The following is a 17,506-nucleotide window of genomic DNA, read 5'->3' as shown; positions in this document are numbered from 1 at the left end:
AAAATAATTCTATTTTTAAAAAGCTCCATTTCTCAAAATAGAAGCATTACTAAAAGAAGTCATACCCTAAATAGTCTTAAATGATATTAAAAAGCATTTGAAATAAAAGGATGTACAGTTAGCTTGTGCCATAATTCTGTTTTAACATATTTCATTTAAAAAGACTTCTCTGGAACTTTACCTTGTTTCTATTTCATGCAGCATCAAAGAAAGCAATCAATGCATTTTGGTCATAATTGTCCAGAATCTCCAGTAAAAGAGGTACTTTGGTTTTTACATTGGTGCCTTTGAACTTGAACTTATCTATGAAAAGATCAGTGATCATGCCTATAAAGAAAAATGTTAATTTCCTGTCATTGATTAGCTTTAATTAATAACACAGTACTTAATGAAAGTGAGTGATTATTTGAGAATCTATTTCTAAGCACTCATCACTACATTATTTAATATACAAACCTAAAGGTATATATACTTTTTTAAAAAGATTTTATTTATTTATTTGAGAGAAATAGAGCACAGAGGGAGAATGTGAGGGAGAGAAGCAGACTCCCCCCAGTGAGCAGGGAGCCCAATTGCAGGGCTGGATCTCAAGATCCTGACATCATGACCTGAGTCAAAGACAGACTTTCAACCAACAGCCACCGAGGCACTCCAGGTATTTATACTTGTAAAAAATATTTGTTTGGGGGGATTTTAGGGCAGGTTTCAAAATATTAATCATTTGGCTAATAATCCGCTTAGTAATTGCTTAAAAGTTACTAAACTCAGATAATTAACTGCTGACCAGTTTTGAATTGCTATTGGTATATATAACATTACAGTGAGGGGTTTGTTTTTCTCACCAAGCTGATCATTTTGACAGTGTAGAAAGATTTTTTTTTTAAGATTTTATTGATTTGGGAGTGAACATGGGGGTGGTGGTGGGAAAGGGAGAAGCAGACTCCCCACCAAGCAGGGAGCCCTACTCAGGGCTTGATCCCAGGACCCCAAGATCATGACCTCAGCTGAAAGCAGATGCTTAACCTACTGAGCCACCCAGGTTCCCCAACAGATTCTGTTCTTAAATTCTATTTGAGTTAAAAATATTCCATCAATATGTTATATAAAATATAAATCCCATTCTTGGGATTTATCTAAGACATGTTTCAGAATTTTTCATATTTTAGATAGATAATGAAAGGGATATACCATATATGGCATAATATCCAAGGGGAATGACTGGGAACATCTGATAACAAAACATGATAGTGTTTCTGCAACAAAATATATGGGTGAATATTCACACTAAGTGGAATAAAAATGACTATAAATAACCTGATGTCAGTTTAAGTGGAGTTTTGTCATTAAATTATTAGTTCAGATTAAGTCAAATTCCTGCCAAATGATTTATGAAGTTTTAGTTTTCAAAGCTTCCTGGGTTTTAGAACTGGTGATAATAAAAAACCACCCATCTTCTAAGTTATTATAGGATAAAAGATCAAAGGGGCACCTGCATGGCTCATTCCGTTAAGCTTAAGCATCCGCCTTTGGCTTGGGTCACGATCCCAGGAGGCTGGGATTGAGTCCCGCATTGGGCTCCTTGCTCAGTGGGGAGCCTGCTTCTCCCTCTCCCTCTGCCTGCTGCTTCCCTTGCTTGTGCCCTCTTTCTTGCTATCTCTCTGTCAAATGAATAAAAATCTTTAAAAAAATTCATATAAATAAATAAGTATATTATTTTATAAATAAATTCATTAGGCAGGCTCAAAGATCAACATGGATTGATGATACCAAGTGACTCTACTCAAGATTCTGCATAGTGCAAAAAGCAAGCATTTTGGGATGAGGAAGTTCTAAAGCAGGCTTTGCCACTACCTATGTGACAACAAGCCTTAAATGTCAGATTTCAGTTAAAAAAATGTGAAAAATGAAGATAGTACCATCTACCTTGCAGAGCTATTGTAAGGATTAAGTATCTGATTAATGAAGATGTTATTAAAAAATAGGAAATAAATAAGCTTAGTTTACATAAAGATCACAAAAAAAATGTTTTCCTTACGCTGTTCCATCCTTCCTCTTTCTCTCCCTTCCTGCATATTTCTCTTTCGATTTCAAGGTTTTTTAGATAATTTGTGAAACACGCAACTTGTCAGCACCAAAGCAAAACGCTTTCCTGTAAATTCACAGCACATATATATCCTTTATTATATTTTGCCTAAAAAATATTAAATGCTGCTTTTTGATATTTCATATCAACAGAACCTGAAAATTATCTGTGTGAAATACGGCCTATATTTTATTGCTTCATAGGTTATATTCATTTCACACTAGGTGACTTCATATATAGAGATTAATTTACTGTATTATACTTATGTCACTTAATTTTTCCTTTCATTTTTTCTAGATTTTTAAAAAAAATTATTTGTCAGAGAAAGAGAGAGCACAAGTAGGGGGCGTGGCAGACAAGGAGAGAAGCAGGCTGCCTGCTGAGCAAGGAGCCTGATGCAGGAACTTGATTCCAGAACTCTGGGATCATGGCCTGATCCCAAAGCAGATACTTAACTGACTGAGCCACCCAGGTGTCCCTTTCATTTTTTCAAGTAAAAATATTAAATATTAAAACAAATTTGACAAAATAGGTGATGCATAAATTGGTTTTCACTGGTACATGATTGCTGTAACTTTGCTTATCTTTCTGCCTAGCTTCTCTCACATCTCACAGGATCCTTCATAAATAACCAGTAGAAAATAAATATGGCAAAGTTTTCTATAATAATCCACTAACCGTATAGTCTTTCAAGATGTGCAGGTTGCTTTTTGTACTCTTCCTGTAGGTGATCTGCTTCTTCGAGAATACAGCGATATTCTGGTATCAGAAAGTTTGTATTTCCCTCATGAACCTGCAATTCCTATTTAAAATTAAAAACAGAAGGACTTTAATATTTAAAATCCAATCTAGTCTAACTTTAAAGTCTTTGCAATTTTAGAAATCCCATCACAATAAAGTAATGATCATGAGTCCAAGAAATGTATACTTACTTTTAAAGCATCAATTAATTGCACTTTCTTAGCCAAAAGCAACTGGTACTCCAACTTTGGGTGGATTAGCTTTAAAGTATGTTTGACTGATACTTCATTTATCTCTAGAAGGAGGTGAGTCAGGCACCATTAGCTAAGTCATTTTGATCAGAAACATTCTTATTGTAACAACAACCAAAAAACAATACCTTAGAAAGAATGATTTATTTTTCTACTTTCTTTTTCTTTTTTTTTTTTTTACCGTATGATATGTTGAGGTTAATTTTCCTTTTGGTAGCTTCTTTAGAGAGCACATCTTTTAGGATGGATATAGTAGAAATGTTGTCAGATTTAAAAACTCCTTCTCCTTTTCTATAAAATTAATGTATTTTTAAAAGAACAGCATTAGAAGAAAATACATACAGTGAGTAGGTCCAGTAAATACATATTTTGTGACTAGTACCTGGTGTTAAGAATTCATTTGATTTTAGATCTCTTTATATACATGTTTCCTTATTAATATAAAACATATTTAAATGTATAATCTTTTACTATTATATAAATTCAAATTCTGAAGATAATTGTGAAAGTAAACAGAAGAACATGCCTCCTAAACATGACAATTTATATAAATCCTTCATTAAAGTATCTTTTTTCCTTCACTTTCACTAATAAAATTTCTAACAGCTAACTCCATATGTATATAAAATGCATTTAGAATTGCTTATTTACATATGTTTTTCTTTGTTGTAACCACATAAATTACATGACTACATTCTTCATTCTCAAAAGAAAGTTTATATTAAGCCTAAGAATGACAGCTTCTGTTCTTCCATGCCCATCATCCATTACCACTTCTTATGGATACAGGACATGTCATTTTCGTTATAGAACCACTTCTTCCTCTTACTCTTCTCAATCCATATACAGTTGACCCTTGAACAATGTGGGGGTTGGAGTGCTGAACCCCTGCAGTCAAAAATCCACATGTAACACTTTTGACTTCCCCCAAACTAGTAATAGCCTACTATTGACCAGAAGTCTTACCAATAATATAGTCTATCAACACATATTTTGTATATATATGATTTACTATATTGTTATAGTAAAGTTAGAGAAAAGAAAATGTTATTAAGAAAATCATAAGAGAAAATAAATTTACAGTACGGTATTTATTTTAAAAATCTCATATAAGTGGTCCCATGCAGTTCAAACCTGTGTTAAGTGTCAACTGTAGTTTCACTGGCACTGGCCACAACCCCATTTGCGGGACTGTAAGAGGAAGCATTTAGCAGTATATATTCCATCTTCCTGACCACAGTGGTTCACAGCTCTACAGTGGAACTCAGTCCTGGGACTTTTATTGGAACCAGTGGGAAACAGAGGGTCTATGAGAGCTGCAAAAATAGGAAACTAGACAGAACTGCTGGTGGCCACCATAGTACTTAATAGGAAAGCCAAAAAAGGACAAGAATAGAGCTGAGCAATAGAAAGGGATAGTCTTACCTTCTTTTTAATTTAAATTCAATTAATTAACATATAATGTATTATTTGATTCAGGGGTACAGGTCTGTGATTCATCAGTCTTACTTAATACCCAGTTCTCATTACAACACATACCCTCCCCAATGTCCATCACCGAATTACCCCATTCCTCCCACCCCGCTCTCCTCCAGCAACCCTCAGTTTGTTCCTTATGGTTTGTCTCCCTCTCTGATTTTGTCTTGTTTTATTTTGGAAAGGGATAGTCTTTGTTTGCTTGAAGCAGATTACTACTGGACTTTTATTTTCAAAGATTTTGTTTATTTGTTTTTTTGTTCAACAGAGATATAGAGAGAGTGCACAAGTAGGCAGAATGGCAGGCAGAGGGAGAAGCAGGCTCTTCACAGAGCAGGGAGCCTGACGCAGGTCTCCATCCCAGGACTCTGGACCCTGGACTCTGGGATCATGACCTGTGCCAAAGGCAGACACTTAACCAACCGAGCCACCGAGATGCCCCACTACTGGACTTTTAAATTATATGAGCTGATAAATTCCTTTTCTTCAGTATGTTGGTCTGCTTCTATTTGGTTCCTTGTTATGATAACCAATAGTTTCCTAATTAATAAATATACCATCTTTCATGTATTAAATGCCATCTTTTTATTTGGTTTTCACACACAATAATAGTTTATATTAACTAGCTACAGACAAATGCTAATTCTTTTTTTCTAGGAAGATGAATCATATATATTATTTTGATTCCAATTATGTTTTTCATCGTGATATTTTCACTAGTCCTTAATTTTAACTGATGATATTTAATATTAAATATATAGTACCTAGCACTGTGGAATAAATCACATGGTTTATCTTCTTTTAATCATCACGACTCAATGAAGTGCTATTATTTCCATCCCTCAGAAAAGAAAACTAAAGCTCAGAGAGTTAAATAGTCCAGGAAGGGCAAATAGCTGGTAAGTCACAGAGCCATGATTCAAACCTAAGTATGTCTGCTTCTTAAGCACATATTCTCCATATATATGTATTTTATTCAGGGACCCTAAAAGTATTTATTAAGCACCACTATTTTCAAAGCCATGCAGTAGGTACTTGGAAGAAACACACAAAGATACTTAAGAAATTGACTCTGCCCACGAGGAACTTCAAGTCTAATTTGAAGAGACAAGCTTACATAAAAATTTCTATGTACTTCAAATAACAATAAACAACCCAAGACAGGTAGGAAGAGAAAAGAGAATCAAGGAAGCCTTCAAAATGTAGCTATTGAGGGGAGCCTGGGTGGCTCAGTGGGTTAAAGCCTCTGCCTTCGGCGCAGGTCATGATCCCAGGGTCCTGGGATCGAGCCCCACATCGGGCTCTCTGTTCAGCAGGGAGCCTGGTTCTTCCTTTCTCTCTCTGCCTGCCTCTCTGCCTACTTGTGACCTCTGTCTGTCAAATAAATAAATAAATTCTTTAAAAAAATATAAAAGACACATATTTAAAAAAAAATGTAGCTATTGAGTTGAGCCTGGGAGGATAAGCAGAGTTTTGATTTTTTAAGGCATTTTTTATAGCTTTATTTTTTATTTTTCTTTAAATTTATTTATTTATTTTTTATAAACATATATTTTTATCCCCAGGGGTACAGGTTTGTGAATCACCTGGTTTACACGCTTCACAGCACACCCCATAGCACAAACCCTCCCCAATGTCCATAACCGAACCCCCCTTCTCCCAACCCCCCTCCCCCCAGCAACCCTCAGTTTGTTTTGTGAGATTAAAAGTCACTTATGGTTTGTCTCCCCCCCAATCCCATCTTGTTTCATTTATTCTTCTCCTACCCCCTTAACCCCCCATGTTGCATCTCCACTTCATCATATCAGGGAGATCATATGACAGTTGTCTTTCTCTGATTGACTTATTTTGCTAAGCATGATACCCTCTAGTTCCATCCATGTCGTCGCAAATGGCAAGATTTCTTTTGATGGCTGCATAGTATTCCATTGTGTATATATACCACCTCTTCTTTATCCATTCATCTGTTGATGGACATCTAGGTTCTTTCCATACTTCGGCTATTGTACACATTGCTGCTATAAACATTCGGGTGCACGTGCCCCTTCGGATCACTACGTCTGTATCTTTAGGGTAAATACCCAGTAGTGCAATTGCTGGGTCATAGGGTAGTTCTATTTTCAACATTTTGAGGAACCTCCATGCTGTTTTCCAGAATGGTTGCACCAGTTTGCATTCCCACCAACAGTGTAGGAGGGTCCCCCTTTCTCCGCATCCTCGCCAGCATCTGTCATTTCCTCACTTGTTAATTTTAGCCATTCTGACTGGTGTGAGGTGGTATCTCATTGTGGTTTTGATTTGTATTTCCCTGATGCCAAATGATGTGGAGCACTTTTTCATGTGTCTGTTGGCCATCTGGATGTCTTCTTTGCAGAAATGTCTGTTCATGTCCTCTGCCCATTTCTTGATTGGATTATTTGTTCTTTGGGTGTTGAGTTTGCTAAGTTCTTTATAGATTTTGGATACTAGCCCTTTATCTGATATGTCATTTGCAGATATCTTCTCCCATTCTGTCAGTTGTCTTTTGGTTTTGTTAACTGTTTCCTTTGCTGTGCAAAAGCTTTTGATCTTGATAAAATCCCAATAGTTCATTTTTGCCCTTGCTTCCCTTGCCTTTGGCGATGTTCCTAGGAAGATGTTGCTATGGCTGAGGTTGAAGAGGTTGCTGCCTGTGTTCTCAAGGATTTTGATGGATTCCTTTCTCACATTGAGGTCCTTTATCCATTTTGAGTCTATTTTCATGTGTGGTATAAGGAAATGGTCCAATTTCATTTTTCTGCATGTGGCTATCCAATTTTCCCAACACCATTTATTGAAGAGGCTGTCTTTTTTCCATTGGACATTCTTTCCTGCTTTGTCGAAGATTAGTTGACCATAGAGTTGAGGGTCTATTTCTCGGCTCTCTATTCTGTTTCACTGCTCTATGTGTCTGTTTTTGTGCCAGTACCATGCTGTTTTGATGATGACAACTTTGTAATAGAGCTTTGAAGTCCGGAATTGTGATGCCACCAACTTTGGCTTTCTTTTTCAATATTCCTTTGGCTATTCGAGGTCTTTTCGGGTTCCATATAAATTTGAGGATTATTTGTTCCATTTCTTTGAAAAAAATGGATGGTACTTTGATAGGAATTGCATTAAATGTGTAGATTGCTTTAGGTAGCATAGACATTTTCACAATATTTATTCTTCCAATCCAGGAGCATGGAACATTTTTCCATTTCTTTGTGTCTTCCTCGATTTCTTTCATGAGTACTGTATGGTTTTCTGAGTATAGATTCTTACCCTCTTTGGTTAGCTTTATTCCTAGGTATCTTATAGTTTTGGGTGCAATTGTAAATGGGATGGACTCCTTAATTTCTCTTTCTTCTGTCTTGTTGTTGGTGTAGAGAAATGCAACTGATTTCTGTGCATTGATTTTATATCCTGACACTTGACTGAATTCCTGTACAAGTTCTAGCAGTTTTGGAGTGGAATCTTTTGGGTTTTCTACATATAGTATCATATCACCTGTGAAGAGTGATAGTTTGACTTCCTCTTTGCCAATTTGGATGCCTTTAATTTCCTTTTTTTGTCTGATTGCTGAGGCTAGGACTTCTAGTACTATGTTGAATAGCAGTGGTGATAATGGACATCCCTGCCGTGTTCCTGACCTTAGCGGAAAAGCTCTCAGTTTTTCTCCATTGAGAATGATATTTGCGGTGGGTTTTTCATAGATGGCTTTGATAATATTGAGGTATGTGCCCTCTATTCCTACACTTTGAAGAGTTTTGATCAGGAAGGGATGCTGCACTTTGTCAAATACTTTTTCAGCATCTATTGAGAGAATCATATGGTTCTTGTTCTGTCTTTTATTAATGTATTGTATCACATTGATTGATTTGCGGATGTTGAACCAACCTTGCAGCCCTGGAATAAATCCCACTTGGTCATGGTGAATAATCCTTTTAATGTACTGTTGAATCCTATTGGCTAGTATTTTGGTGAGAATTTTCGCATCTGTGTTCATCAAGGATATTGGTCTGTAGTTCTCTTTTTTGATGGGATCCGTGTCTGGTTTTGGGATCAAGGTGATGCTGGCCTCATAAAATGAGTTTGGAAGTTTTCCTTCCATTTCTATTTTTTGGAACAGTTTCAGGAGAATAGGAATTAGTTCTTCCTTAAATGTTTGGTAGAATTCCCCTGGGAAGCCGTCTGGCCTTGGGCTTTTGTTTGTTTGGAGATTTCTGATGACTGTTTCAATCTCCTTACTGGTTATGGGTCTGTTCAGGCTTTCTATTTCTTCCTGGTTCAGTTGTGGTAGTTTATATGTCTCTAGGAATACATCCATTTCTTCCAGATTGTCAAATTTGTTGGCATAGAGTTGCTCATAGTATGTTCTTATAATTGTCTGTATTTCTTTGGTGTTAGTTGTGATCTCTCCTCTTTCATTCATGATTTTATTAATTTGGGTCCTTTCTCTTTTCTTTTTGATAAGTCTGGCCAGGGGTTTATTGATCTTATTAATTCTTTCAAAGAACCAGCTCCTAGTTTCGTTGATTTGTTCTATTGTGTTTTTTTTGTTTGTTTGTTTCTATTTCATTGATTTCTGCTCTGATCTTTATGATTTCTCTTCTCCTGCTGGGTTTAGGGTTACTTTCTTGTTCTTTCTCCAGCTCCTTTAAGTGTAGGGTTAGGTTGTGTACCTGAGACCTTTCTTGTTTCTTGAGAAAGGCTTGTACCACTATATATTTTCCTTTCAGGACTGCCTTTGTTGTGTCCCACAGATTTTGAACCGTTGTGTTTTCATTATCATTTGTTTCCATGAATTTTCTCAATTCTTCTTTGATTTCCTGGTTGACCCATTCATTCTTTAGAAAGATGCTGTTTAGTCTCCATGTATTTGGGTTCTTTCCAAATTTCCTCTTGTGATTGAGTTCTAGCTTCAGAGCATTGTGGTCTGAAAATATGCAGGGTATGATCCCAATCTTTTGATACTGGTTGAGACCTGATTTAGGACCCAGGATGTGATCTATTCTGGAGAATGTTCCATGTGCACTAGAGAAGAATGTGTATTCTGTTGCTTTGGGATGAAATGTTCTGAATATATCTGTGATGTCCATCTGGTCCAGTGTGTCATTCAAGGCTTTTATTTCCTTGTTGATCTTTTGCTTGGATGATCTGTCCATTTCAGTGAGGGGAGTGTTAAAGTCCCCTACGATTATTGTATTATTGTTGTGTTTCTTTGATTTTGTTATTAATTGGTTTATATAGTTGGCTGCTCTCACGTTAGGGGCATAGATATTTAAAATTGTTAGATCTTCTTGTTGGACAGATCCTTTGAGTATAATATAGTGTCCTTCCTCACTATATCATACTTATTATAGTCTTTGGCTTAAAATCTAATTGATCTGATATAAGGATTGCCACTCCTGCTTTCTTCTGATGTCCATTAGCATGGTAAATTGTTTTCCACCCCCTCACTTTAAATCTGGAGGTGTCTTCAGGTTTAAAATGAGTTTCTTGTAGGCAACATATAGATGGGTTTTGTTTTTTTATCCATTCTGATGCCCTGTGTCTTTTGATTGGGGCATTTAGCCCATTAACATTCAGGGTAACTATTGAGAGATATGAATTTAGTGCCATTGTATTGCCTGTAAGGTGACTGTTACTGTATATTGTCTCTGTTCCTTTCTGATCTACTACTTTTAGGCTCTCTCTTTGCTTAGAGGACCCCTTTCAATATTTCCTGTAGAGCTGGTTTGGTGTTTGCAAATTCTTTCAGTTTTTGTTTGTCCTGGAAGCTTTTAATCTCTCCTCCTATTTTCAATGATAGCCTAGCTGGATATAGTATTCTTGGCTGCATGTTTTTCTCGTTTAGTGCTCTGAATATATCATGCCAGCTCTTTCTGGCCTGCCAGGTCTCTGTAGATAAGTCTGCTGCCAATCTAATATTTTTACCATTGTATGTTACAGACTTCTTTTCCCGGGCTGCTTTCAGGATTTTCTCTTTGTAAAGAGACTTGTAAATTTTTACTATTAGGTGACGGGGTGTGGACCTATTCTTATTGATTTTGAGGGGGGTTCTCTACACCTCCTGGATTTTGATGCTTGTTTCCTTTGCCATACTGGGGAAATTCTCTCCAATAATTCTCTCCAATATACCTTCTGCTCCCCTCTCTCTTTCTTCTTCTTCTGGAATCCCAATTATTCTAATGTTGTTTTGTCTTATGGTGTCACTTATCTCTTGAATTCTGCCCTCGTGGTCCAGTAGCTGTTTGTCCCTCTTTTGCTCAGCTTCTTTATTCTCTGTCATTTGGTCTTTTATATCGCTAATTCTTTCTTCTGCCTCATTTATCCTCGCAGTGAGAGCCTCCATTTTTGATTGCACCTCATTAATAGCTTTTTTTATTTCAACTTGATTAGATTTTAGTTCTTTTATTTCTCCAGAAAGGGCTTTTATATCTCCCAAGAGGGTTTCTCTAATATCTTCCATGCCTTTTTCAATCCCGGCTAGAACCTTGAGAATCGTCATTCTGAACTCTAGATCTGACATATTACCAATGTCTGTATGGATTAGGTCCCTAGCCTTTGGTATTGCCTCTTGTTCTTTTTTTTGTGGTGAATTTTTCCGCCTTGTCATTTTGTCCAGATAAGAGTATATGAAGGAGCAAGTAAAATACTAAAAGGGTGGCAAAGACCCCAGGAAAATATGCTTTAACCAAATCAGAAGAGATCCCAAATCGTGAGGGGGAGAAAGGGGATAAAAAGAGGTTCAGAAACAAAAAAAAAGAAAAGAAAAGAAAAAAGATATAGCTTTATTTTTTTAAGAGTTTTAAAAATTTGTTTGTGTGTGCGAGAGAGAGAGAGCACGAGAGAGAGCACAAGCAGGGGGATCAGCAGACAGAGAGAAGAATGCTCTCTGCTGAGCAAGGAGCCCGATGCTGGACTCGATCCTAAGACCCTGAGGTCATAACCTGAGCCAAAGGCAGACGCTTAATGGACTGAGCCACCCAGGCATCCCTAGAGTTTTGACTGTTAAGGAAAGAATATTTAAAGACAAAGAATGGGAAAGAAGAAAGGTATGCTATTATAATAATACAGAATATGCCAGGAGCATGTTGAATTATCTGCTATGTTTAAGGTGTGAGGTTTACTGTTGATGAAGGATAGCTGGAAGTCAGGCAGGCAGGGACAAGCTCCGCCTCCCCACCCCCAAGGAGAAACCACCCTTAAAAAGATTTTGCACCACCCTGGAAGGAACCCTCCACCCTTTCCCATTTGATAGGTGACAAAAACCTGATTGGATGACAGGCACAGGGATGGTTAATCAGATTAAAACAGCCTGTCTCAACAAGCCCAAGGGATTTTTATACCCCTAGACTCAGAAAATCTGGTGGTAACCTTCTTGGATCCTCTCCCTCCTTGGGGAATTTTGTACTATCACTTTGCTATCATTCAATAAACTTTGCTTTGTTTACCACCACTCTTGGTCTGGTCTACCTCTTCATTCTTTGAAGCAACGTGACCAAGAACTGCGGGCACCAACAGAGAAAAAAATCCTGTAACATTTATGGGAGCTCATCTAGGGTCTCTACCATCACTAAGGACAACTAACCATGAGTAGTGGGCAGCAAGTCTCTCTCTCCCCCCCAACCCCCATTTTGTTTGTTGAAACAATGGGCACCCATCAGCCATCTAAGAGCGATTAGTGCAGCTGCCATTCTCAGTCTTGGGAGACAGTCTCTCTAGGCTCTTTTCTTCCAACTGATCCCCAACAGAAGCTGGGAATGTTGGTTTGGTAAGGGCTCGGAACTCATTTGGGGACAGATCACCAGATGTAAGGAACCTAGGGAAAACCTCGCAGTAATTGAAGGGCCTGACCAAGGCTACCTTTGGATACTCAAAGATTCTCAGAGGGACCTGGTTCCTTACTTGCCCATCCAGGCATCCAGAGAGAAACCCCTCTACTATTTGTCAGCTGATTCCTCCCCTAGGAGAACGAGTGGAAAAGCTCAGGATGGTCGCCTGGAGTGGTTTGGGTGGCCTCCAAGGGATCTTACTCTGCTCCCTGTTACAGTGAGAAACAGTCTCCTGTTTCTGACTCTTCCTATCCTTGGCATTACTAGGACACCCCTCAGACTGGCTATACCACCTATGTGAAGGATGGCCAAGCACGGCAAAGAACTAAGATCTAAGACATCTCCCAACTTTACAGTTCCACTGGGGCTTATCCCAGGTGGATTTCCCCTCTCTGGACGCCAGAACAATTCTACTAAAAGATGATTAAGTGGCTATGCCAGACAGAAGAACTCTACTAAAAGAAATCTAGTGTATCCATTGACTTTTAAGGGACCCCTAAGCGTTGGGAAACCAGGGTCACTCTCTGGAGGTAGGACCAAGTGCAACCACTGGCAGTACCTCGAAGAGAAGACAGTGACTCTGGCTGTCAGTCGCCTGAGCAGCTACAGCCACACATCAAGAAAAGATGAGGAGGAGCTAAGGTGGGGGATGCCTTTTTCTCTCTTCCCAAGTCTCCCTGAACAACTCTAAGAAACCGAGGTAAGGGATGCATTTTCCTCTCTTCTTGTAGATGTGTAATTCCCTGACCAAGACCCTTACTCCTTTGGAGTCCCTTCCTGGCATTATAGGCTATAGGAAGAGTATCAAACCCATAAATAGTTCAATATCGTTTACTTGGATGCCTTCCTGGTTGTAACTGAGCTAAGGCAACTCATTTTCTTTTGTTCTGGGGCATGGCCATGATACAAATTGGAGAATGAGACATGGCCACCTGAGGGACAACGCCTTCCAGATTTTAAAAGGAATAGGGTTAGGGGTGGGGAAAGCGGCTCTTTTTCTTCTGAACTTAGCAGTGTAGGACTGTTCCCAGCCTCCCTACTTTTCTCTCTTCCACACTGTACCACTGGGGAAGGAACAAAAGAACATCACACCCACATCAAAAGCAGACAGGCAGATGGAGTCCACAGGGCAATCCTCACCCCTGGCTCCATCCTTCCTAAGGTAAGACTGGGTCCCCTTACCTGTCCCACCCTATCCTGGAACCCCTGCAGGTGGAGGGCTTTATATTCTGCAAGAAGATGTAGTACTCTTTAAAAGGGGGACTAAGGGGAGGTGCCACTATAGGACCTGAGACAAAGCAGGTGGACCTCAAAGTTTTCCAGACTTGGATGTAATGCTTCTGTTAAGTCAGACCCTCTCCAAAGCAGAAAAACATCAGATTCTGGCCACTCCTGAAAGATACCAGTATCAAAGACAGGTTAAGTTTCCAACTGGAGCCCAGGCTATAACTCCTTAAGACCCCAACTGGGATCCTCTCGAGACCCCAGTTAGGATCCTAACAATCCCCTTGGAAACTAGTATCACAATCACTTCCAAGCCCACCCTATAGAGGGATTGAGCAGTACATGGAGGCTTCTTCCTCATTCATTTCCCAGGGTTAATGGCTATAACTGGAGCCAACTGTGGTTAGTCTACCTCAGGACTGAGACTTTGAGGAATATCCCCAAGTAGCTGCTGAAACTCCGTTTATTTTGGGGAAATTCCCTGTCTTCTCCAGCCTGTCATGGACTGCATATTTCTACTTTGGTGGAAAAAACATGGCATCTGCTCCTTTGTTGAGCTGACAAGGTTTAGAGCTGAGAACAATTCTTTCTACATGAGTTGAGGGTCAAATAAACTTGTGTTAAAATGGCAGTTAATCTTGTCTATCGCAAAGTTTTCATGGGTTATTGTTAAGAAAGTTTTGCTTGGGTGATAAATAGGGTTACACCTACATCTTTTCCAAGAATAAATTGCTAAAGCATTGGTTAGGTTTGTGCTTTTAAGGATATTTGGGTCTGCTGGTAAAAAATAGTTAATCTTAAAAGTTTTCATGGGTAATTGTTAAGATAGCTTTCGAAATCTCTGGTAAAGTTTATTTGAATCTGTTGGTAAACATGATGCTGTCAACCCAAACTCAGGAAGAAACGATCAATAGCTTTCTTAGAAAGGTTGAGGCTCTCATTAAGTAGATAGCTATCTCCCCCCATTCTCCTGAGGCCGAGACCATTCTTAAAGACCCAATCGGCCCCAAATATTCAGAAAAAACTGTGTAAGTTGGCTCTTGGCCCCAAGGGGACACTAGAAGAGCTCTAATGAGCTCTAATCAGCAGGACTTTTACAATTGGGACCATTCCAGAGTCAAACCCTGGTCCCCAATAGGGAGAGTAAGGAAGAGAAGCTAAAGAGGAAGTATTGAATCTTTGGTTGCAGCCTTGCATGCCATTCCCAGCTTGGCCTCCCAAGGCTTTGGCACCAAATGCGATCTCTGTGGCCGCCCCACCCCCTCTTGGCAAAAACCAAGGCCTTTGTGGAGGGGGACACTGGAAATCTGAATGCCCTTAGGGACCTCAATCTGCAAGAGGTCAGGTGGCCAGCACCTCTGATTGGGAATGATGGGGACTAGGGCTCTACATGGTGGCTCCCCCGAAGCAGTTCAGCATAGGGAACCCAGAGCCTCAGGTAATTCTGGAAATAGAAGGAAAACCAGTCAATTTCCTTCTTGATGCTGGAGCACCTTTTCTATTCTACTCTCCACCCTGGGCCAACTGTCCAACCACTGTGTTGTCATTAAGTATCTCTGGGCGACCCATAGTCAAATTTTGTCACCTTCTGGGATACACCTGGGGAGATGTACTTTTCTCTCACTCTTAATGCCTGAGAGTTCCACACTTCTCTCAGGTAAAGATTTTAACGCACATTGATAGCCCCTGGGCAAACTAGCAATTGCCTCCCTTTATTAGAACCTGATATTAATTGCCAGGTTTGGGGAACTCAGGCCTTAAAAGCAGTGTCCATTCCCATACACCTTAAGGACCCCCTCAACTTTCCCTTGACGGAAAGGTTTTTTGGGTATAAGAGGACACTGTTGCTTGTGGATACCAGGATATGGAGAAATAGGAAATCCTTCTATTGGTCTATCGGTTGACCAAGGACACCCAGACGGCTGGTACACATCTATTAATGTGGGATCCAGAGTTAGAAAAAAACTTTTAAAAATCTCAAGAAGGCCTTGCTCAGTACCCCAGCTTTAAAGGGAATGGCCTTGGGTGCCAGGGAGCTAGCTCAACAGCAAACGGGATATTTAAGCAAAGAGTTGAATCTGATCGCTTGCGGCTACCTGGCATGTCTTATGGACAGTGGTGGCTGCCCACTCTCTTGATTCCCGAAGCTACGAAGTGCTTGTTAGAGTCTGTCTGGGAAGGCCAACAGCACAGTGCCTGAATTTGAAGCCTGAGTTCACCATTCCAGAGTCAAACCCTGGTCCCCAACTTGGCCTTAAACAATCCATTTGTGAACCTAGAGAGGACCTCAAACGAGTCTTGAAGCGACAAGACACAGAAAATGTTACTCTTCCTATATTCTCTATGTCTCACAGAAACCGTGCTGTACTCAGTCTTGCACTGTGCTTTGAGCCTTGCCTTTTAAATGCCCTAACCTGCTTTACAGGGAGCCTCACATGGAGGTTGAACCGGTATCTATAGGGGACCCCTCGATAGATCAGGACGAGAGGAACCCTGACTGCCACTCTCCAACCAGCCCCTAACCAGCAGGAAGTAGCTATGATGTCATTGCCCTTTTCCCCTAACATAAGTTAGGGTTACCTCTTCAGAGGGGGGAATGATGGGTAAAGAAGTATGAGGGTAACCCTCTAGGTCCCCTCCCTCTTTGGGAGCTTTGTACTATTGCTCAATAAACTTCGCTTTGCTGACCACCAGACAAAAACAAAAACAAAAATGGGGCACCTAGCTGGTTCAGTTGGTTAAGTGTCTGCCTTTGGCTCAGGTCATGATCCCGGGGTCCTGGGATCGAGCCCTACATGGGGCTCCTTGCTCAGTGGGGAGTCTGCCTCCCACTCTCCCCATCCACGGTCTCTTGCACACAGGCCCTCTCTCTCTCAAAATCTTAAAAAAAGAAAACATGAGGGTACAAGTTCAAAGAGCAGACAGAAAAATTAGCCTTACCCAAGAAGTAGGTCATTTCACATTCAGAGAAAGGAACAAAGAGAAGGAAAATTTAGCCTCTACTCTATTCAGAAACAGAAATTATGGAAGCCTATGGGAGATGAGTGAGTAGTGACAGTGAAGGGGCAGGACTGCAAATACGAGCTTAAGAGTGTAGAAAAATATGACCTTCACCTTTTAACATGATAGCTTCAAAGTCCTGTATGTTCTTAACTCTCAAGTTCTGAGCCATTTCCTATTTTTGCATTAAGAAATTCAACTGGAATTTTATTGGAAATAAATTTTATTGGAATTAGGATAAATGTTTGAAACAATTTGTGAAGGAATGCCATGTTTACAATGGTCTTCATATTGATGACTATAGAATATATTACTCCACTTAAGTCTTTTACGTCAATAAAATTTTAAAGTTTTCTTCATGTAAGTAAGTTCTGCATATTTCTAATGAATATTCCTACAGATTTTTATATGGATATTTTGTTATTATTGCTACTCTGAAAGGGTCTCTTCAAATTTATTTTCTAACTGGTTATTGTGGGGAATAGGAAAGACTGATCTTTCATACTCATCTTTATGCAATCATTTTTTAAGCTCATTAATTCAATTTGTTTTTCTAAGATTCTCTTGGGCAGTATAGGTTTTCAATCACATTATTCTGAAGTTATTTCTGCCTTAAATGAAAAATTAGAAGCTCCATTTATATAAAAACATTTGTGAACCAATAATAAGTTTTATTTACCTGTAGGTACTTTCAAGTTGTGTATCCAGGAAGGTGTTCTGAAAGTAAAATGTCACACATTCTTCTGCTGGAGGTTTTTCAGGAACTTCAGGCAGGCAAAACACCACCCAGGAGTGAACTTCAGCAAAACTGAACTGGCCTGTTAAAGTCAGTGTATTCATGGGTCTGTAATTTAATAGTGGAGGTACACATTTGTGTGTGGGACTAAACGGAT

At 39.3% G+C, this 17,506-nt stretch overlaps 1 protein-coding gene across 1 annotated transcript in view; it reads right to left on the bottom strand.

The window, feature by feature from the left end:
* LOC111154812 (Bardet-Biedl syndrome 7) overlaps nt 1-17,506 on the bottom strand; it is a 48,925-nt gene continuing 31,419 nt past the window's right edge. Inside the window, exons 15-19 of the mRNA XM_022514738.1 lie at nt 17,293-17,457; nt 3,257-3,366; nt 3,016-3,119; nt 2,762-2,885; nt 1-327 (exon numbers count right to left, since the gene is read on the bottom strand). Of these exons, the coding sequence (XP_022370446.1) occupies nt 194-327; nt 2,762-2,885; nt 3,016-3,119; nt 3,257-3,366; nt 17,293-17,457 (637 nt within the window). The 3' untranslated portion in view covers nt 1-193. The remainder of the gene's footprint in view (nt 328-2,761; nt 2,886-3,015; nt 3,120-3,256; nt 3,367-17,292; nt 17,458-17,506) is intronic.

This window comes from Enhydra lutris, unplaced genomic scaffold, assembly GCF_002288905.1.
Source record: "Enhydra lutris kenyoni isolate GAN:26980312 unplaced genomic scaffold, ASM228890v2 scaffoldscaffold3, whole genome shotgun sequence".
Taxonomy (NCBI): domain Eukaryota; kingdom Metazoa; phylum Chordata; class Mammalia; order Carnivora; family Mustelidae; genus Enhydra; species Enhydra lutris.
This window is presented reverse-complemented; position numbering and strand designations above follow the sequence as displayed.